At 43.4% G+C, this 23434-nt stretch overlaps 1 protein-coding gene across 4 annotated transcripts; it reads right to left on the reverse strand.

Annotated features, from left to right (window-relative positions):
* Positions 1 to 135: 135 nt before the first annotated feature.
* On the reverse strand, positions 136 to 22253 carry CLTA (clathrin light chain A). Of its 4 annotated transcripts, XM_054032149.1 has the most exons (7): positions 21943 to 22253; positions 10998 to 11035; positions 8595 to 8712; positions 6441 to 6552; positions 3137 to 3190; positions 1663 to 1698; positions 136 to 613 (listed from the first exon to the last, which is right to left on the reverse strand). In XM_054032149.1, the coding sequence occupies exons 1-7, from the start codon at positions 22166 to 22168 to the stop codon at positions 442 to 444; spliced, it is 756 nt and encodes a 251-aa protein (XP_053888124.1). In that variant the 5' UTR covers positions 22169 to 22253; the 3' UTR covers positions 136 to 441. The 4 variants fall into 4 exon arrangements, with proteins under 4 accessions (XP_053888124.1, XP_053888126.1, XP_053888125.1 ...); XM_054032151.1 differs by lacking the exon at positions 3137 to 3190; XM_054032150.1 differs by lacking the exon at positions 1663 to 1698.
* Between the last annotated feature and the right edge of the window lie 1181 nt (positions 22254 to 23434).

The following is a 23434-nucleotide window of genomic DNA, read 5'->3' on the forward strand; positions in this document are numbered from 1 at the left end:
AGTGCTTTAGATTTTCTTCAGCTGCCACTATAATGAGGCTAGAAGTTTGCTCCTGGACACTCTCTGGATTGAAAATGTCTCCTTTAGAAGGGAAGGTGGGAAAGCTACCTCTGTCTATGAAAGAGGACACACGTAACTGTTTAACAGACCTTTAATATCAGTACAGTTGAAAGTGACATCTCAGTGCACAAGAGTACAGAGAGACTACAGTTCTGGAGGTTCTCTCCTCCCATTTGGGACAGAGGAAGGAAACATGAGGAAGAACATGCAATCACAAACAATGATCAACTCTAGATACTTCATGAGGTTTGGTCCAAAAAAAAAAAAAAACAAAAAAACAAAAACCCACATTTAAACATAATTAATCCAATTACTGCAAACACAGCTTCTCTGAGTAAGGTTAAGATATTGCATTTGTAGTGTTTCCATTGTGCTTTTCCTTCAGCGAACCAGCGGAGCCTGCTTGAGTGAAATAAGGATGGAGCGCATGCGGGACACATCTTTTGCCTGCTTACTAGACTTGGGATTAAAGTCACAGAGCCGAGCCACACGTTCCCACTCTGTGCCTGGGGAAGTTTCTTCCACATCATTCACAAAGGCTTCTTCAGCTGCCCTAGAAGCAATGCAATACTACATGTTAATGTCGGATCTGTACACCCCCCAGAAGCCACTCCTTTCCCTCCATAGACTGTGGTTCAATTTTACACGTTTCATAGGAGAACGTAACCTGACAGCTGCTTGAGAACATTAAGGCTTGTTAAGCTCCCCTACCCCAACCTTGGAGATGAACAGGTTGCAGTAATCTGCTATGCACAAGCAGTGCAGAAAATTGCTGTGTAAAATGTTGGAATACAGGTGTTTGGTTTAAGCGTAGTTATTCAATCGTGGCCTAAGTACGCACACAAGTAAAAGTTTCAGGCACTCCGACGTAGGCATTTAATTTAAAGCAATGCCTTGGTACGTTAACTATTGTTTTTAAGCCTTCAACTCTTATCAGTTTGCTTTGGATATTTGCCAACTGGAAGTTTACCATCTACTGAAGTGCAAGATGGAGGAATAACTTCCATTTGGTTTACAGATACTCCCAGGCGTGCAGGCCATCGTAAAACTGTGTGCGGATGGTTCCCAATGGTGTAGAGAAGCAGCGTGGATCAAAGAGGAATTTAAGTCATAGCTCCCATGCTTGCGTCTGCTATAGACTTACGAGGCACGTTTTGGCAAAGGGGAGGGTTACACAGAGTTCAGCTAAAAGGATAACCGTTCCCCTTCTTTTACCCCAGATGTACTCATGGAATTCTTTCCAACATGTAGGTTAGCAAACCATAAGCATCAGCGTTATCCTTTTGGCATCCCTGTGCTGCCAGCAGCATTGCTCCAAGGCACATGTAACCCTTTGATGCCTGGATTAAGCAAATTGTGGGTCTCTGGTAGCCGCATAAGGGCGAGCGCAGTAAGCACTTTGAGAGAAATCAAACCAAATCCATCTACTCCAACAAGCCGTACAGAGAAAGCAATGACCGTGATCATCCTATGGAAGGGAAGGGGCAGCGCTGGGCCCAGGGATGATTGGAGTACAAACACCACTGAAGACAAGGGTCACTACAACACTGCTACTTCATGTGACAAGACACTTAAGGGGGGCAGTGAAGATTTTTACTTAACTGTTCTAGGCTGTAGCAAGGATGGTTTATGTTTGTGCTTAAAGGTGAAGAGAAGAAAAGAAACAAGGAGAGAAAGTTTAAGTCAGATATAGAAAATGAGAATGAGCTTAATGCAGATGATAAGCTAGCCGGACATGCACTAGCAGTTCAGTCTACAGTCAGGAAACATGCTGCCAGTTTTAGTCTGCAGCCGTTACACGGCACGTTTCCTTTCGCATTGGCTACATGGAGACTGGTACAGGAAACAAGTGCTTTAACGCCACGGCTTTCAGTGGAAACTTCGGAACAAGATCAACCACCACCTGTAAATCCAGCATTTCACAAGTCTCGGCTTACAGTTAGTCATCAATTCCACACTGGAACGTCAATCTGAATTCCCTCAGACAAAGCCATACTACTGTTCTCACCAGTACACCTTTAAAAGGGGCTTTAGTATCTGAAATGGTCATCTTTGAATTCAAGTCTATAAACGTAAAGGAAGAAATTAAAGCATATGAACAAGCCAAAAAAGCCGCATTGTAATCCTTAAATCCATTAGCGAAAATACCCATCCATTCCTTGGGGGTTGGAGACCAGGGCTTTCACTTTGAAAAGCAGAGCTAGATTGAAAGGCCCATGGGCTTACTTGTCTGTCTGCACACACAGCATTGTTCTCCAATGTTCTGGCTGTCTGGTTTCATATGCTGCATGTAATGGAGCTGTCACCACTCTATCCTTTGGGAGATTACCCAAATGGGAATAATACACAGATGAAACTGGGCAAACAATCCTAACTTCCTCCCCACCACCCTGATTGCATATTAAGGCCTACTTTTTCCATAGTTGAGTGCACGGAGTTAAGCACTAAAGAACTGGCCTGATTTTCAGAGGTGCTGAGCATCTGATGTTCTCGCTGACTTCGACAGGCACTCTAAGTGCTCAGCACCTTGGACAGGCAAATTAAATCCTTTTATACCTCCCTCAAATCAAGCCTTCCAGCCTCAAGTGTTAGTTCATAGAAAAGCAACTTTCCTATTTAACATCTTGTCTGTAGAGGTGGTTAGGGCCAAAAGCAGCATCTGTGTGAGAAAGCACCACCACCAGAGAGGTTTGTTACCTCTGTGCTCATAATACACCTTAGTGTGCAGCCAAGCTTCCACTGGCCTGGAAGCAGAGTTTAGTCTTGCTGTCATTTAGCTGGTATTATGCTTTACCAGCAGTGTATTATTGGTGGTATGCATGCTGCATGGGTTAGTACAAGTGGCATCCAGGAGGTCTCAGGTGACCCTCTACAGATCAAGGTGACATTTCACTTCAGTATTGCAGCTCAAATACCACACTGTATTGTAGGAAGAACTACTATATATACCCCCATCAGCCTTTGACAGTGGACTCCAAATACTCTGTTTAATGTAGTCACCAAATAGAATGTTAACTGTCTCTGAAGGATACAAAGAGGATCAGACAGACAGACAATTAGTAGTTAAGCAACATACACATAACCAATCATGTCAGCGAAGGGTTGTTTGTAGAAAGCTTCATCTGCCACCCTAGGCAGCAAGTAGTCCAAGAGGAAGGCAAGCAGGTAGGAGAAAAGAGAGAAGGATGAGAAGCAGAGAATATAGCGGAAGACAGGTTAGGTAAAACAAGAGAACGGTATTAAACTATACACCCCATCAGACTGAATCTGTAGTTAGAGGAAATACACTGAGCTGGAAAGTGACTAATATTCAGTTGCATGTTCTGCATCAAGGTTTCCCCATGGAGGAACAGCTCGACAAGCTTTGAGATACCTAGCTGTAGACAACTAGTTCAGGAAGTTAGATCATCTGGGTGGACTCATTTAAATCAAAGCTGTTTAAAATCAGAAGGAAACTTTGATTTAAGTGAATTTAATTGTTTTCATTTGTACTTTAATTAATTTTCATAGAATCATGGACATGTAGGGCTGGAAGTGACCTTGAGGGGTCATCTAGTCCAGCCCCCTGCTCTGAGGAAAGACCAAGTAAACACAGACCATCCCTGACAGATATTTGTCCAATCTGTTCTTTAAACCTCCAATGATGGGGATTCCCTTGGAGCCAATTCCAATACTTAGCTACTTTTGAACTGTAAGGATAGTCAACTTAAATCTCCCTTGCAGCTGATTACCAAAGGTAGGACAAAAAGTTATACGTGTAAACATGGAGAACTGATCACCATCCTCTCTTTAACTGCTACTAGATTCTCTCCCACCCAGAAAGTCTTCAAGACTAAACATGCCCTTTTTCTGGCCTTCCCTCACAGGTCATGCTTTCTAAAGCTTATTTTTTTGCTGCTCTGTGAGTCCCAAAGGTTGATGGCCATTAAAACATTTTGATGGCTAAATTATAGCCTTTAGACTAGATTTGGTGCTTTCTTTGGCAAGTACTGAGAATATAATGCATCTATACATCTTTATAGAAGCAACTATATAGTTTAACATGATTACATTTTTTTAAAAAATGTATCACCAATAATATACTAGATTAAGAAAATTACTTGTGACATGTCAAGCTCTATCTAGATGGAAATTCAAAAATAATTAGAAGTGCACAAAAACAGCATTTTTTACTAAATAAAACTACCTGAAGTTTGCTAACATAAGAAAAACCATCAAAAAGCCTAATCAAAACGTTTGCATTTCAAACTTATTTATTAAACAGGAGGGATTTGTAGTCCATGAACTATTTCTAGTCACCAGGCCCTTTGAGATTTTAGAGCTAGTAGACCCTTGCACATCTAGTTTTTATTCATAGATCGGAAGATAAACAAAAACTTTCCTGCTTTTTCCACTCTCAATTGGTTTCTTAACTTTGAATGAACTAGTCCTTGCACTGAACTAATAGAATCTCTCTTTTCAGTTTGGTCTCCCCGCACCCGCAAAAGACAACTGCTGATGCCGCACTTCAACAGATTCTGGTTTCAAGTACTCAGCCAGTGACTTCCACCAGCTCAGTGATTTGACTCTTTAAAACCTGGCAAATAGGTTCTAGATTTTTGTATTTAAATTATTTACTAGATCTATGTTAGGGCCTAAGCTTAGTTTAATTAAAAAAGTTTAAATCAGATTTTTAACCACCCCACACTTCAGCATGTACATCCACCATCTTGGAGACCTGTTTGGGATCATTGACAGTTACTACTTTTCCACTTGGAAGTCTTACAGAAGAGCCATCCCAAGGCTGTAAAGACTGTCAATCACACCCATTTCGGCCAATGCTCTTCCGAGTTCACCATTACCACAATGGAGGAGGGGAATGAATGCCTCTTCCTACACTGTGAGCTCATCCCCCAGCAGTTACAAGCAGTTCACATCAGATAACTGATGGTTTAACAGTACCTGAACTCCAGGACTGAGCTAAACGAGAGGCTTTTGATGACATTCTGAACTTCACTGTCAGTCTACTCAGAAATGTGTTACTCCTACCGTCAGCCGCAAGATGTGGAAATTTCATTTGCATGAGACATGAAGAGTAGGGGTGTTGCCAGAGTCTGGAGGGGAAGTCCCAAGCCCACCATTTGATTAGTACAAAAATATTACTCTTCCCAACCCCATGGGAGCTTCAGCTCCCCTTCCACCTCAAAGGACCAGGCCTGCCTCTCTTGCTCCCATTATGCAGAGGCTTCTCACCTGGGAGCAATGGTTAGGTGATGGAGAGATAAGGAGTTAGATTGACCCCTTCCAATGAGGGAGTTGCCCCAGGAAACTCACAAGTTTAAAGAGACCAAGTGGACCATTTGACAAGGCCCTGTACTTCCAACATAGTTTTTCTATCTAGTGGGCAAACCATTGGCTGGTATGAGATGTTTATTCTTAATTTTTAAAATGACTATATAAGTCAGGTTAAGACCATAGTAATGACTTTATTTAGCATTGTTCAGCAGCCAAGAAGAGATTACAGATCAGCATTCACGTCTCATTCCCAGTCAGTACCTGGCCCAAACCAGGGAAGCTAATGATGGACCAGATTCAGCGATGAATCCTGGTCATGTGCCCCCTGATGCACGCAACACATAGGCAGAGAGAAACAGAGAGGTTAAGAATTACTGGCCAGGTTTACAGCAAGTCAGTGCTGGGTTCTGCTCCCAGCTTTAAGACTCATCTCCCTGCTCCAGCCTTTAGAACATGGCTACAAATTCAAGAGGTCAGAATTATAATCAGAGAGTCAGATTTTGGGTCAAAGTCTGCCACACCACCATGAATCTTGTCACTAGAATGTTATCTAGGATAGGAGGTCACCCCTCACTTGGGTATTGACACCTTCCATTATCAAAAAAAAATAATGGAGTCTCTACCCACCCAGTTGTCAAGAACAAGATGATTAATTGTTGGGATTTGTTTAACCTATCCTGTGGGGGTGCCGAGGTATTGAGAGGTTGTTGTGGGAAAGCCAAAGATGTTGTTGCCAGCGAGGTTGAGCAGACCATTCAGCCCAAGTTAAAAATCTTACTCTTGCTAATTATGCTGGCTCTAACTACACTGATACACTAGGCCACATTAAGCAAGGTCACATCTCCAGGTACCAAGAACATCCTCCTGGAACTTACCATAAGATCTCTGATAAGATGAAGAAACCCACTTACAACTAAGAACCATTTTCACAAATCGATCTCTTACTGAATAAGAAGGCCAGTTTCCCTGGTGGTCCAAAAGCACTGGTGTATCTTTAGTCGGACAATGGATATAGACAAGTATACAAGATGCCAACAGCACTCTGGCTATGTTTTGATTCCTTCCACAAACCTCAACCACTCCAAAGAGCTACAGAAAATCCTTACCTGTTGTTGACTTTTGTTTTCTGTAGTTGTTCATCTTGCCTTGCATACCATTCTTCCAACTCCTTTATCGCCTTCTCTTTCCATTCTGCTTCCTGCTTTCGAGAGTTAGCATCTGAAGATTTAAGAGACACCGTAACACTGCTTGTAAGCCAACGTCATGCATTTTGGGGGTCTTACAGTGTTTGAGACCCAGGAACCTCATGTGATGATTAAAATGGTGCACCAGTTAAACGGTACTGTGACCAAATCTGATCAGACAAGGGAAGTGTAAAGATGTTAGGCATCTCCCTTGACATCTCCACACCACAGAACCCTTCAAGGAAGGAGTACCTTGTGCTACTGAGCCAGGCTAGTGAAGGCATGCTGCAAGAGTGGCCACATGCGATAGCCTTGTATTAATCCTATTTGCAGACTAGCTAAACTCTATTCCCTATGCTCCCAACAAGTCTACTCATACACAGCTAATCTGAAGCTGGATGCAATTTGGCTGATTACTGCATTTACTTTTTTTGATAAAGTATTTCCCCAAAGGGTATAAAGTAATGCAGTTGTCTTGCCTAATGCATTTCCCCAACTTCTCCTGCGTCAGCTGTACCAGCACCAGAATGGTACTTATTGGGCATCAGTGAAGCAGAAGCTGGCCACTATAGATCTTTGTGGGGCTTAGAATTTAGAAGAGCAAGTTCAGTGAACGTGCCAGGGGCTTTCATCTGGTCGGTATCTACTGAAGAGAACAATTCCATTAGCAGGCCACTTTAAAAACCCAAGATGGTACTTGTCACTTTCCTAAACTAGGTTCTCAAAAACCTGGTTGCTAGCCATACTTCTGGCAAGCAGCCAAGGCAGAGAACAGTGCCAGCCAGGCAGTGAGGGGGTGAGCCCCTTTTATCTCTCTATGCTGCTAACAGCGTTCCTTAAGTCAAATACCTCTTCAATGCCCAGAGAAGCAAACTCTGGGGCCCTGGTACTTGCAAAAAGCCTAAAAGAGGCACACACTTATCTTTCAGATAAGGCAACTCCATCCACCCCAACAAGTAGTGCAGAAAAAGCAATGATATTATCCCACTGAAGGCAAGGGTTGCTACACCACCGACTTCAGTAGCTCTCCTGGTATCTCATGAAGTACACCACATTCTCCCCTGCTTGAAGTGAGAAGCTGGTCAGGTTGACCTGCCTGTAGATTCTTTGCATGCCTAGGTGATAGCATTCACATTGCTTGGAAGGAATTCCTCAGTCAGTTGACAGATCACTAGTTGATACATCATTTTGTTTAACTAGTTTTAACCCAACCGCTAAGATCCTTTTGGTAATAAATGACTTCAGTGCTCTATTAAAGACTGGGCAAATAGAGTAAATGGTAATGAGAGGCAACTGGCACTATGCTCACCACCATTTCTTGCTGGCAGAAGGGAGGCTGGATTTGTTTTCCTTTTGACACCCGTTAAAACACGAGGCAGGTCACCAAGATGTGTTAGCTTCAGTTGAACTCCTTATGAAATTTGATCCAGCAACAGACCCCCAAGAGAGAGACAGCAAGGGGGTGGTCCATGTTTAGCTAACCTATATAAACCACACTTACACCATACTCAGTATTTAGAGGCAAGGCCTTTGTCTTCCCATTGCTGTTGGGCAGGGCTGAAGTCTAAAGCAGATCCTTCCACCTGTCACCCCAGAGGTTCTGGCATGTAGCAGTGCAGAAACCCCTTCCAGGCAGGCTGGAGAAAGAGGCTGAGCAGAGGTCCCTCTGCTCTTCACTATCCTTTCAGTAGGGTTCTCTCCATGACAGGTTTCAGGCACAAGGGTGCTGCTGTGTGCAGGACACCATTCAAGTCTCCAGACGCCAATATGAAGGTCACTATTGGTTAAGAAGGAGCAGTTTTGTATTGGCCAGGTTTTCCAGCTTTAAACAGAGCTGGAAATCTCAGATGCCTAAGCAACTGGGAGATTTTCCCCTCTAGTGGGCAGCATCAAGCCAGCTCCCCATTAACAGGGAGTCTGATTGGGTAGCGTGTTTGTCAACAAGAACTGAGGGTTAAGAATTTAAGATGGCAGATAGGCAAGTGATACTTAAATTCAACTCTTGTATAAAGGAATCAAGGTAGAATTTGAACAACAAGCCCTGCAGAGAGACAGAAACCTCATGCTTTTCCTTACCAAGGACTTCTAGGCGTTCCTTTTGCTCCTCTCTCCATTTACGGATACTCTCTGGTTCTGACTGCAGTCGATCCACATGTGAAATAGCGGCATAGCAGTCTGTTGGCCCATTGCTCTCCTTAAAAAGAGGAAACAATTGGAAAGGCTCATACAAGAATATGAACACGATTTTAAATACCCTAAACACAAATGTAACGTGTGCCTTAGCACTTGAGAAGGCTATTCTTGGGTGTTTCTAACAGGGCATGCCAGCAACAGATGCTTCTAGTGGATTATGAACAAGGGTAACTAGCAAGGAGAGGTTTGCAGTAGGATTAGTGCTTTACTGGAAAAAGCAGCTAGAATCTTAGGCTAGGGAGAAGATATTTGTACAGTCAATTACAAAATTACGGTGGACAAGGATCTATTGACTACTTTGATCAAAATGGAGTTTGGACAAGGGGTTGGGCATGGTGGGGGGGGGGCGCGCATGACTAAAGAGGATAAACAAGCAATTAGTGAAGTTTCCTTGGCTGCTTTTCTTGCTAAGAGAAGTTAATTAACATGTTCAAAGTTCTGCAAATACCATTCATCCTCTATACCTGGGTGGTGTTCCCATTGTACACAAGGGGGAAAAATTCCTTCCAAGGGTACAGTGAGCGATTAGGACTCAAGAGATCTCATTTTGCATCTCAGCCACGTTGCACATAAAGGCCGGTTAGTATTTTAGCTTTCCCACTGCCAGACAATAAAAAGTCCACAGAGATCAGTTCTACATTTACTTTGGAGCCTCAAGCAACATTGAGAAATGGAGTGTTCACCTAGGATGGAAGTGGCAGAAACTGAAGTGGCTAGACCAAAGGCCAACCGCTCATCTGAACAGGGTCATCTCACAAATCCTTTGCCCCATGAAGCAACAGCATCAACAACTTGGACATTTGAAATTAACCACCAAGACAATTTTAGGTTACAATGAAGTTTAAGTAGACTTAGAACATTCTTATCAAACCCGTACCAGAGACTTTTTAAAGCGGTTTTGTGGAGTGGTTTAGCCAGCCATATGCACTACTGTCCCTATTTAGGAGAGAGTCTTAGCAATATCTGTTCTGCTTTGCCACTTGATAAAGCGGTGGCCATTAGAATTCTCATCTACTGGACAGTAATGGACTATTTGGCTAGTGGTTCAGAACTCTGCTCACAGCTGTCACCCAAGCTATTTTAAAGCATAGTAAACATAAGGAGTTTGGATTGGATAATGCAGCGAGCATACGATACAGACTGGGTTTTATGTTATAAGGAACTGTTTAATGTTAAGATACTTGTGTCTTGTCAAGTGTTCTCTAGGCTTAGAAGGACTGGATTTGTAATAAGCAAATATTGGTAAACAGATATACATACACACACAAATTGACAAATGTTTTCATTGATAACTGAAGTTAATAGATGGACAAAGAAAAACTAAAATTCTCAAGTAACATTTTCTAAGGATATTTACTTTGCATATTTTGACATGTGATGTCAGTGCTTTAATGGTGATCAAGCTTTAACTTGTTGAATCTCAACATCTATGGTCATTAAATAATTGTCTGACACACACCCCATAAGTCCCCACAACTGTGAAAATTTTAATTGTTTCAGCATTTAAGTTATAAAACAAAACACTGAATTCTGCCCAAATGATTCTCCCCTGCTCTTTATGGAACACCACAGAATCTTTAGCTTGTGCCTAGTCAATGCTGACCATGATTAAACTTGTTAGTCGAAGCACATCACATCTAGTAACGCAGTGCCAGCCTTAAGTATCAACTCAAGTCCTAACATGGGACCTGAGTACATGGCAGTCTTCCCAGAGGAAGGCATGTTACCAATTAAAATATGATGTCAACATGGATTTTTGCTGTAATTTGTCTTCCACCCAAAGATGGGAGTGTACTCTAATTGCCTGGCAGCTATGGAATCTCACAGGAGTATTACAAGATTAGAGACTGGATTAGTTTTTCCCTTCATTAATAAGTCAGGAGATTTAAGTCTAGTAAAAAGGCAAACAACGGGGAACATTTCTATTTAGATTAAGATGGTTAACCTATGAGTAACCCTACTGTAAGAGGCTAGAAACAGCTTTTGAGAACACACTTAACATTTAGGAGGTACAGGTCTGTCGCATCTTACGCGCATTTAACATGCACAATTTCAGCTTTACGCAGTTGGCAAAACAACAACAACAACAACAGAGAAAAACAATTTTACTACTGTTCCTGTAGTGCGGGCAATTCCGCCCGCCATTGAACTCAATGGAATTTTGACTATACGCGGTTTTCGCTTTATGTGCTGACCACGGAACGGAACCCCCGCGTAAGATGAGACAGACTAATCTAATTTCACTCAACAGGTTTTTATTGTTCAAGATAGATATCCTTTCATTACCTGATAGAGCTCTCCATTCATCACCCCATCAACAGCATCTGTAAGGTAATGGTGACTGTAGGTTAGACAGGTCTTGGAGCAAAAATTTAAATCACAATACCTAAGCCTTAATAAATATGATTAGGCTCATTGGTTGTAACATTTGCAGACAATACAAAATTACTCAAGACAGTTAAGTCCAAAGCTGACTAGGATGAGTTACAAAGGGATCTTGCAAAACGGCAGATGAAATTCAGTGTGGATAAATGCAATACTAGTACTCCCAACTATACATACAAAATGACAGGGTCTAAATTAGCCGTTGCCACTCAAGAAAGATATTTTAGAGTGATTGTCAATAGTTCTCTGTAAACATCTGCTCAATGTGCAGCAACAGTCAAAAAAAGGTTAGGAACCCTTAGGAAAGGGATAGAAGATAATGTTTTCACCCCTCAGCTCAATAAGACAGAAAATAGCCTCATCTCCAAAATTAGAATCGGAAAAGGTACTGAGGATAAACAAAGTGATTAGAGGTCTGGAACAGCTTCCATATGAGAAGAGATTAAAAAGACCGGGACTGTTCAGTTTAGGGGAGGGGAAGGAAAAAAAAAAAAAAAAAAAAAAACACTAGTGGGGGGATAGGATAGAGGTCTATAAAATCATGACTGGTGTGGAGAAATTGAATAAGGAAGTATTATTGATCCCTTCACATAAATTCATTTCAGGAATCAATTCCAATGGAATTAACAAGCAGGTTTAAAAAAAAAAGTATTTCTTCACACACAGTTAATCTGTGGAACTCTGTGCCAAGGAATGGTGTGAAAGCCAAAATATATATAACTAAATTCATGGAGGATAGGTCCAATCAATGGCTATTAGCCAAGATGGTCAGGGACACAACCCCATGCTCTGGTTGTCCCTAAACCTCTGACTGCCAGATACTGGGACTGGATGACAGGAAATGGATCTATCGATAAATTGCCCTGTCCATTCCCTCTCAAGCATCGGGCACCAACCACTGTCGGAAGACAGTATACTGGGCTAGACGGACAATGGGTGAGACCCAGCACTGCCATTCTTATGTTCTAAGATATAAGAAAGGAGGTAAGGAGTTGCTTAAAGTTTTGCTATAGTGTTGTTGAAATGTGTGTATGGTGATTCATGTGATCCTTAATATGCAAGTTTTGCAAGGAATTTCTGTTCTCAATAGCTACCATTCAGTGAGCTAACAAGGCAGGGGTCCTGTGGAACATGTGATCATGTAATTACATACGCATTAGAGAGCCAATTAAGGTTGCACAAGCAACCTTAAACCTGGAGTTTAACTTATGAATGCTCAACTTTGCAATTTTAGCATTTTTAGTGTAGCTTTATAAGATGTCATTGTATATTAGAGAGAGACTTTAAAGGTCACTACAGCACCTAGATACTATGGAGAGGAGCATTTTGAGTGCATATATTGAAAACTGCAGTTTTTATGTATAATTACACTGTTGCAGAAACAGATGGCCTCTGCAGATGAATTTCAATACTATACATTAGTTAATATTGCTGACTAGAACTATGAACAGAATGTCCCCAAGAAGGATGTACATGCACCGTTGCATTTCAGAACTATTTTTGTGCCTAGACATTGTAAAGCAATCCTCTTAGCATTAGAAAGCAGTGAAAATGGTAGTAAGTTACTTTCTGCATGTTAGTTCTTTGAGCTTCTCAAAATTTGCGACGGGAATACAAAGTCAGCATACTGATCCCCATCTCATCCAGGCATACCACCATTACCTTTTCTGTATATGGTACCAATATTCACCACAAGCCAACACAAAAGCACTAAAATAGAAGCAGTACTAGAAGCCAAGCATTCTCTTATTGCAACTTTATTCAGGTAGAGTGTTTGCATAATTCAGTATCAGTGGTTTGGAATAAGTGTCTGCTTGCCAGCCTTGGGCCCAGTACAAATAAAGCTGAGTTGTGCAGCAGACAGCCTTTGCTCCGGAAACATGAAGAGTCTGTCTGCTTTCCTTAGCAGAAAAGCTTAAATATATCCTGCCTGGAAGCCTTTCCATCAGCCAAGAACAATACCAAAGCCGCTCAGTGGCTTTGGAGCCAGTGGCAGATTTAGACAGACAGGCTACAAGAACTGCCTGGGCCATTGCATCCTGAAGAACTTCCAGTAACCAATCCTGTTGTGCATACTGGCACCTTGAGGGACCTGACGTCTCCAAGTTGAGACTGTTACAGCAAGGTGGAGATCTGACACTCTGGTATGCAATGCATTTTGAGATGTAACAAATGAACCCCACAGTCAATTAAATGTTAGTGGATGTGGGCTGTAGAAGACAGTGGCAAAGCCTGAAGAAAAACACTCGAAGCTCTGAGAGGCTGGAGTTAGGGAGGAAGAGAACTCTCTTAGATGTCCCAGTATGTGGTTGGGGGAGAAAGGAGAGAGTGTGCAGGAAATGAGTCTTAAGAGCCCTGAAGAATTTCTTCTGCACATTTCAGAGGTCAGCAGCATATGCTAGGAAAGAGACAAAGGCCAAATGAAAATATAGGGCTAGCTTAAAGAGGGGAGGAAACACAGGTCCTGAAAGAGACTTAGGGAGAAAACACCTCTACTCCGATATAATGCGACCTGATATAACACAAATTTGGATAGAACATGGTAAAGCAGTGCTCCGGGGGTGGGGTGGGGCAGGGCTGCGCACTCCGGTGGATCAAAGCAAGTTCGATATAACGTGGTTTCACCTATAAACGCGGTACGATTTTTTGGCTCCCGAGGACAGCGTTATATCGAGGTAGAGGTGTATTTTAATTCAGATTGCAACAAACAGGCATCTAGAAGAGCACAAGCAAAGCAAGGAAATGTCTCTAATGTTGGCTATCCCAGCCCAGCCTCTGGGGCAGCTCAAATCTGATTTGCACATTTGAGAGTTAAGGCTATGTCGTCACATGGGGCAGTTTAAAAGAGTCAAAGGCTCTTCACGTAGGGCACCAGATACCCCAAGGTAAGGCCCAATTGGTAGATCAAGGATCTCTTCACGGACAACAGTTCAGAACCAATTTCATCGTGTTTCTCTTTAGTATGACACCCTGCTCAATTATGGACACAAAACCACATACTGTTAGCACTAACTGGCATGGACTCATGACATCAACTCCCACTCAGCTTTGTCATGCCCTAGTGACAATTAGTATTTAATCCAATTACTTCCAAAGTGTTCAGTGCAGTGCTCTTAATTTAGCCCATCCCTGACTAATCAGGGTGGTTTTCCACAGCACTGTCCAATGTGTCAAACACTATACTCAAGACTTCACACATACAGCTCAGATTTAACATTTTTCCAACTTTTGTTCCATTACTCTTAATTGCAGCTGCCTTGAATACTCCTTTCCTTGCGGGGTTACTCTTTTGAATACCTGTTCTAATCCCCACTCCAATCTCTTAATCTATCGTTCCCCTTCATTACACAGGGAAGCCCCACAGCACATGAAGTGATTCTGTGGCATGCTCTCCTAGCAAGAGGATGAGCAGCTTTCATATGAAAGGACTTCAAGTGGGTCTCTACACATTCAGGAAGGGAAGGGTACTACAGCCACTCACTGTCCTTCTGAAAAAGGGACAGGGGTTACCTACATCAGCAAACCATCCTATTCTTCACACACCCCCAGGGCTTGCTGCCAATTTAGGAAAGCAGCCCCCTCAGGGACCATGGCAGTGAACCCAGGATGACATACAGTAATTTGTCAGATGGCCATGGCTTCTAACAGGTGTTCACAAGATTTGCATAGAACCCAAGATTTCTACAAGTTTAGGGATTTGAAACCCCACCAGTACTGAGGCAACCCACTCAAGAACAGAGGCAGGTGAGGAGACTAGGTGGCAACTTCAAGTTTCCTGTCCTTTAGGCAAGTTAGTCTGCTACCCAGTTTTTCTGAGTAAGACATCTTTTTACAGTTATCTGAACCTTCCTGTCTAGTGTACTTCTAGTTGGGGGAACTCTTAGATTTTGCAGGTTTATTATTAATTTAAACAGAAGTAGCAAAACAAGGGTTTCATTTTCTGACCAATTCCTTAAGAAAGCTGAAATAGTTGTTTAAATGTTTTAAAAAAGCCAAGAGAAGTCACCACCATGTTACCCTAAGGCCTGTGAAGTGCGAGTGTAGTCGCGCCGCCAGCGCTGAGAGAGCTCTCTCGCAGCGCTGCAAGTACTCCACCTCTCCAAGGGGAATAGCGTGCAGCGCTGCGAGCGAGCAACACTGCGAGCACTGATTACACTGGTGCTTTACAACGCTGCACGGCGTTTTCACACCCTTGAGCGCAGCAAGTTGCAGCGCTGTACAGCACCAGTGTAGCCAAGGCCTAAGTAATTGGCAGAATTTAAGCAACTGTGGTAGGAACACACGAGACCTGTTTTCCTACCCAAGCTGTATGAAAGAGCTAGAGCTCATCCCCCCTACAGAGGGGCACTGCCACAGAGAGCTCAGAAGCTCTGTTTAATGACGCCATCTCATTTCCCCTTCTGAGATGTATTCGTTTGATTGTGAAAACTTGACACTATTTAGAGGACTGGAATTCCTTTGAAGGGCTACAATGGAACCTACCCAGCTGATACACCTAATGTTAGACAGTTCTCTTTGCGGTCATGCTGTCAGACTACTCTGTTTACAGTATTAACTGGCTGGCTCCTTCCTAGGAGTGCGCATTGCTGGGTAAACTATCTGCAGTGAGGATGTTCTCCTCACTACAGCAAGTCAACGCAAGGGCTGACTAGTTAAAGGACAGACAACACTGAACAGTAGCTTTTGGAGATGGGCCTTTCCACTTGGTCAATGTCCCATTTAAAAGTATTATCTAATTAACATGGTTGAACTGTTTTTCCTTCCTTGCAAATTACAATAGTTAATAGAACATACAAATTTACTCAAGTGTGATGGATGTTAAGCTGTAACCCAATGCCCAGTAAACCTGCAAGCACCAGAAGTGTTAGAGATTCTAGAAAAGGTCAGCTCAAACACCCAGAGACTCTTGCACTCTAACAGTGACACCTTTGCATTAACCCCAGATCAGCTTCATTGTCATGGGGTAGGGGAACTGGTAAATGCACTTGCAAAATAGTGCATTTGGGATATGCTCTTAGGAACACTTGATTTTTGTTTTATTCCACGCCTCCCCCCCTCTCCCCCCCAACTTGCTTCATCTCAGCCAGCATTGACGAGTTGCAGTAACAGAAGAGCAAACAAGCCAGACAACAGCCCAAATCAAGGCTATCCCACCTCACCCCCTACACAAGCTTCCACTAGCGCCTCCATTTCTTTTCTTTCAGTTTTTTTTAAGACGCTTTATTCTTGGTAGGCTGCAACATAATACCCGCTCCACAAGATTCTCTCCTGTGGAAGAGGTAATGAAGTGCAGACTCAAGTATCCCAGCCACACAGTCAGTCATTTAGGAGGGAGCCCACCTGAAACCTTCTGCTTTCTCTGCCCCCCCAAACTTCCAATTTCAGTTATGCCTCTTTTTCCTGCTACTAAAGATAACTGCAAGCAGAGAGTTTACAAAGTAGATTCCAGACCCTGCTCTCTCCCCAGAGAACAGTGAGTTACCCTTCAGATCCCATTAACTCTTACCAGGTTTTCAAATACAACCCTTAACTCATAAGAGGGCAACTGGAAGTCCACTGCTGGCCCCCTCCTCTTCCAAATGTTTACAGAGGCGGTGGAGGGAGGTTACCCAGACACTCCCAAATAGCAGGAGTGTGTAATATACACACACTCCTACAGTAGTATAGTGCACACTGTAGTTTAACTTTACAATTGCAAAAGATAGGTCTAAGTTGAGAAAAAATTAAGTCTAAAGCATTATTTGCAGTTGCTTCTGCAGACAAAAAAAGGGTGTGTGTTAAGCGGCTATTGTCCCCTTAAGCACCCTGCAAGCTATATCAGAATTACAACCTATCATACAGGAACAGCCACCTTACATTGCCTTGCAGCCTGAAGATAAGCATACAATTTACTGCCTAAATTAAGCATTCCACCAACTTCAAGCCACATCATTATGCAACAGTTCCGGAATAGTCACTTCACACTCAAAGAACAGTAATGGGGTAGTCCAACTCCCTGTGAAAACCGTGAAAGTGACTGGAAAGAAGATTAGCAACCAGAGAGTGCCCACATAGCCTTCTTTAGACACCACTGACATCCACAGTAGGGCACACCAGTAAGCAGTTTGCCCAACTCTGCAAGTAATCATGTTATAGTTACTATTCTCCCATTAACTGAGTAGCAACGGTTTTAGAATGCACTGTACATGAGTAAAGCTAAGATTTTGGTCATGGATATTTTTAGTAAGTGATTGACAGGTTATGGGCAATAATAAAAAATTCACAGATGCCCATGACCTGCCCCTGACTTTTACTAAAAATATTCATGACAAAATGGGGAGCCTGGGCATCTGCCATGGGCTGGGAGCTACAGGGGCCCCCAGCACACATGAGGGCCCAGAACTACAGGGTCCCCCTCCTACAGCAGCTCCCAGCTGCAGGGCCCCTATCATCCAGGGGCTCCTGCCACCTGGGGTACCCCACAGCTCCCTGCCTCCACAGGCAGCAGGGGACCCTGCAGCTCCCAGCTGAGGCTGGCTGAAGTCAGAGGCCTCTGGAAGTCATGGATTCCATACCTAAATCGCAACCTTATGCATGAGCACCAATATAGCTTAGCCTGCTGTTGGTTTCCACAGTGTCTCTTATGGAAAGAAAAAACATGCTGACATGTTGATGCAGTTAACTTCTATAGCAAGAAAAGATCAATATCCAGGTAGTTTATTTTCATAACCTGAACTGTACTTAAAAAAAAAAAAGCAAGTCTTTACCCTTTGTTCTACTGGAAGGTCTTTGCAACCTTGGAAGACAGGAGACATCAACTTATGAAGAGTAGCTTGCTCTATGGAAAACTAAAGGTTAATTCTCGCTGGAGCTCTCCACAGATAACCAGGCAGTTACTGCAGTTCAGCTGCCAGTGCTCAAATGGATAACAGTGAATCCTTTTGTTGCTTTAACCCTTTCCCTGTTATGTTCCTATGGCAGAGGAAGTCTAAAGCAGGGACCAACACCCAGCTGGCCTAGCTGTGGGAACAACTAGTAGATGGGGATGCGGTGACCTGGGGAACCAGGGAGAGAGTGGTGTGGATTGTACGATTCCACACAGAAAAATAGGCACAGGCCTGCCTACCAAGAGACATAACGAGGGTCAAAATTGGTCAGAAGTTTGATATGGCTCCATTTTTACACTTGTCCCGTGTCTTGAGAAATCTTGTCATGTTCCACCTTTCCACTGGTTTGATTTTTAACTGAGCAAGACTGAACACAACACTAAAGTGGAATTTCTTTCACATGCCTGAGCAGACAGCCGAACACTGCGCTATTATTTAAAAGCGCACTTAAGCTGCTCCAGCATATCCTTTCACAAACACCCAAGCTGAAGCTGGTAATTACTTTTCACTGCATAATTTCATTTCTTACACTGTAGTTTGTTATTTCCAATGGAGGTACCTATAACTTCATTTCATGACTATTCTATAAAGTCAGATTTTACTCTGGTAATACAGTGTCTTACATAGAACTCATCCTATTTGGTATGATCGGTAAATAAGGCAGTTCAAATGGTTAAAGTTAAAAAAAGTAAATCCACAAATCCCCTGCTGCTGCGCTTAAGCATTTCAAATTTACACAGTGCAAAAAGCAGTTTGCTAATTACTTCTATTGTGTATTGTACAAAACTATTACATCTCACCAAGAAGAATTTGACAGCTGTCCTGATACACCTTTTGTTGCAACCTTTATGCAATTTTATAGTCAGAGGTAGAACTAAGGATTCCGAGTAACCTCACCTCCCAGAGAAGCAGGTCAGTAGGAAGGTTCAAATTCTTGGCATCATCAGAACTAATTACAGCAGCTCACACTGAAAGTCAGCCTTCTGTACTGGATTTCGGGGAAAGAACACCTATTACATTTAATTCAAGTGGAACTGAATGACCAATATTCCCAGCGAAAATATGAAGTTCTACTTTATAATCCTCTGGTCTACTCATTTGCTCTAGAATCTATTAGCAACAGAATTTTGTCTTTTCTATATGGATGTCAGAAATGTGAATTTGTCATTTAAAAAGAGAAGCTTACTAAAAAATTAGAGTTTTTCCATGTCAAGCCAAATTAATTTTGGAAGGTTCAGCAGGTTCTCTGTATTAGAGAAGGAATCATAACAGTGAGATGGCCACACTATGGATGTGGAGCAGAAGTTGACTTTAGATCTATTTATTTCAGAGTTGCTCTGCTGGAGACAGGAAAGATTGTAGGGGACATGAGGAAGCTTCCCATAGGGGAAGTACTTTTCTGTAAAAATAAAGAAACTGTTTCTTGCTTTTTAAAGAAGTCACTTAGGCTGGGAAGAAGTTACGGCTGTATGTCATTTAGAGATCTACTCATTCTAAGACATTAAAATCTATGCTTACATCAAGTGGGTTACCAAAGACTTCATGATAAAAAACAAAGTGCATGCTCCTTATAAATTCATCTGCTGCTTACTCCTGGTTGAAGTCGGAGTGCTCTGTGAAGTCGCTCATCTATACATGCACTAACGGCTATCAGAGCAGGATGGACTTGGGGCAGGAAATAGAAAACAGGACCAAACACCAGAGCTCAGGAAGTTACTCCCATGTAAACATCCCTAGTAGAAAGTTGTTAGAATACTCTACACAGAAGAGTTTATGCTCCATTATGAATACTGACAAAGAAAGGCTGCACCCATGACTAGCTTAGAAGTAGCCCTTAATGGAATAGTAAGCACCATGGAAGCTTTACGTTTGGAAGTCTCATGCTCTTCCAGTCCACCTAGTCATCCCAGCTAGACTCTATAGTGTCTTCAGAGTAGAAGTGTTCAGTTAAGGGACTATACGAGATAAGAAAAAAAGCAAACTTGATCATTCAGTAAATCTCCAACTTCAAAGCTATAAAAAAAATCCTATTTCTGTATATTTGAGATGTTTTAATCCATCAAGTACTTAAAAAAGAGGAATTACATTATTCAACTTAATGTATGGAAACAAGTAGCAAGTCTAGCAGAGTTGGAGTATCCATAAATATGTAATTGAGAAAAATAGACACAAGGTGGGCAAGGTCATCTCTTTTATTGGACCAACATCTGTTGGTGAGAAGGTGGTCACCTGAAGAACTCTGTGTGGCTCAAAAGCTTGTCTCTCTCACCATAACCTCTCCCACCTTGTCTCTCTACTATCCTGAGAGAGACACAGAGCTACACTGCATACATACATGTAGAAATGTGTAAGACCAACATACTCAATATAACTAATATGTGAACAATTTTTAGCTTGCTAAGAAATACAAAGAGCACCTTTCCTTGAAGAAAAAGCAGCATGTATTATGCAAAGGCAATTTTTCTAAGTTAGAAAGAGGTACAAAGGTTACTAAGAAACAATGACTGAAGGCTACATAAATTAAATATTAGCCCAGTGGCTAAAAAACACCATACTGAAAGAGGCGCTCACAAATGCTTCAGAGCTTAGCTTGTCCTTGGTGGAAAGGATATAGTATATACTGGGTCAGTCAGTCTCATCTACATTTTTCAGACAAGCTCATCAGCTTCTGTTTGTGCACCTAAATGAAATGGCCAGATTTTCATAAGTGCTCAACAGGAACTGCTCTTTTCTACATCTGGTTCAAAGCCTCCACTTCTCATTTAAAGAAGAATGTACAACTAAACCTGGAGGTGCAACTCCAGTATTGGAGGTAATACTGGAGCTTGTCATAGTATCAGAGCTTCCTCCGTTAAATCTTTTCAACTTTACAGAAGGTATTAATTTAGTGACATCAAGCCTGCAACTTCTATGCATCCTTCAGCTAATCTCAGGGTTCCAAGATCCATGGTACATTGGTCTATTTCTGTGTCAAGAATCCTGACCAGTTAGAGTAAAGCTAAAGATTCACAAAATTAAGACTGAAGTGTTAAATACCATACAGGACCATCATGTTGTTTTAAGCAGCAAATATTTTGGTTTGCAAGTCCATAAACTGAGGCTAATAATGGTTCTTTCAACCCAATCACAAATAGATGGAGAAAGTACTGTTATTAAGCTATAGGTATAGCACTGAAGAATTTGTTTTGCAAGATAAGGAAAGTTAAGATATTCTTAAAATATTAAGCAGAATTCACTATTCATTTTAAAGCAATACTAGCAAACCAGAAATTTACAATGTTCGGTTTAATTTGTAATTGCTAAACTTCATTGATTTAGTAATTTTAAAAAGGTACTATTTTCAACACTTGCAGGAGAGAGGAGAATATGAAAAACAGTGCAACATACTGAAGTGAAGGGCTAAACAGACATTTTTTCAGGACAGGGCGTCTGCCTACAGACTACTTTTCCCTGTGAAATTCTGCTTTATCAACGATGCCTATGCATGCAGTGTACAGCCACCACACGAAGCCAGCCACGTTGCAACGACTGCCACTCTAATACGGGGAGTGAGGTTATTAGCCAAACACAGGGTTAATCCGTTCAGCTAGAGAATCGGATGGGCAATTAGGAAGCTCCCGCCGTAGCTAGCGGGATGTAACAGCGGTCGCCCTCCTTCGGCCCTCGGCTACTCCAATGCAACCAGGGCTACCACGGAAGAGATGAAGAGGCCCAGAGAACTGAAGATGTCGGAGCCCCCCCCCCGAGAAGCCACATGCCCTGCGCCGCTGGGGCTGGGGTGGCTTGGGCAGGCCCCGGCTCCCGGGTGCCACGTCTCAAGCTCCGCTACAGAGCGGCCCGTTTGAGGGCGGTGGAGGGGGCCCCTGGCCCGGCCACCAGGGAAGGGCCGGACGCGGCTCGGCCCAGGCGCGCCGGAGACCCACCAGCCGCCCGGCCCCGCGGGAATCGCCCCCCCCGCGGAGCCGGAAGAGGGGCCCTACCCGGCGCGGGCCCGCCGTGGCCCTGCAGCCCCGCCGGCACCTCGCCGCTCTCCAGGATGCTGAAGCCCTCGTCGTTCTCGATGCCCGCGATCTCGCTCTCCTGCTGGGCCAGGAAGGCGGCGGCCGGGTCCTCCTCGCCGCCGCTCAGCGCCCCGTTCCCCACGCCGGGGCTGTCCGCGGCCGGCGGCTGGGCGGGCGGCGCGCCGAACAGATCGAACTCGGCCATGGCAGCAACGGACACGGAGCGCGACGGGCAACGGCCGGGGCGCGAGCGAGGACAACTTCCGGTGCGAGACCGACACTTCCCCTTCGCTCCCCCGGAAATCTAACGCCGGGGAGGGCCCGGCGGGGACTGAGGGCGCCGCTCACCAATGAGCTGAGAGCACAGAGGAAACACTCAGCCAATCAGCGAGAGGCAGGAGCGGGGGGGGGGGGAATGACAAACCCGCACGTGACTCCAGCAGCGCCCTGAGACGGGTGAGGCAGGGACGTGAGTGGCGCTGGAGCCAATCAGCATCCCCCACTCCATTCCATTCCCCCCTCCCCTCTCCCGCTAGGAGTAGGGGCGGGTGACTGTGTGGCGCTGTGTGTGTTCGTGCGCCCGCAGGGGCATTGCACAACTGTCTTGTGTCTACACGTGTCCTCTGTGGGGGTTACATTGTCTGTATTCCGTGTGGCCGTGTGCTCTGTGTAAATATGCGTATGCACTCTGCTTGCACGCGCGTGTGAAACGCGGTGTGTCTGTTACATTGTGCATTAGAGACAGAGGCGTCGGAGGGCCGGTTCTCCAGCTGTGTACGGCTCCAATGCTGTTCCAAACTGCCCGTGTAGGGATAGCCACACAGCTAAAAACAAAACTGTGGAAGTAGGGTGCCTGCCTCCCTTGTGAGTTTGTTAAAATGGGACAACTAGTATGTTGTGATGTCATCACATACCATCAAAATGTCATCACCCGCCCAAAGGAAATGCAGACTGACCATTCCCTCCTGCTTCAGATGTGTTTTACTAGGAAATAAGTCAGTAAACACCGGGGCCAGTACAGCAGAAGAGTTTTCCCCAAAAGTGTAATAAACAAGTATTACACGTTCTGGTGCCTGCTGTGGAAAGTCAGAGACAACAATGCAAGATGCTACATTTGCTAGAGGTTTTGCAATTCAACTCCAACGTGAAGTCAGAACAAGGATGCATTTCTTTTAAAAATAATCTTGTGAAGACAATAAAATAAAAATAATAATTCCCATTTCTTATATATAACACTTTTCATCCATAGAACTCAACGCACAATACAAAGGAGGTAACAAAGTTCAATGGAGTGTATTCCATGTTCCTCTTGGAGTCCTAAGTGACCCTACCATATAGTTTGTTCTCCCTTCACAATTCCACCCTTTTAAGGTCTCATCCACCATTCTTTCATTCCTAATACCTTCCCTTAACCAGCTAGAGTGTTCAGCCTTCCTCTCTCTCTTTCTCCTGATGTCCTGTCTCTCTGAGA

This window comes from Malaclemys terrapin, chromosome 6 (genome assembly GCF_027887155.1).
Source record: "Malaclemys terrapin pileata isolate rMalTer1 chromosome 6, rMalTer1.hap1, whole genome shotgun sequence".
In the NCBI taxonomy this organism is placed as follows: Eukaryota; Metazoa; Chordata; order Testudines; family Emydidae; genus Malaclemys; species Malaclemys terrapin.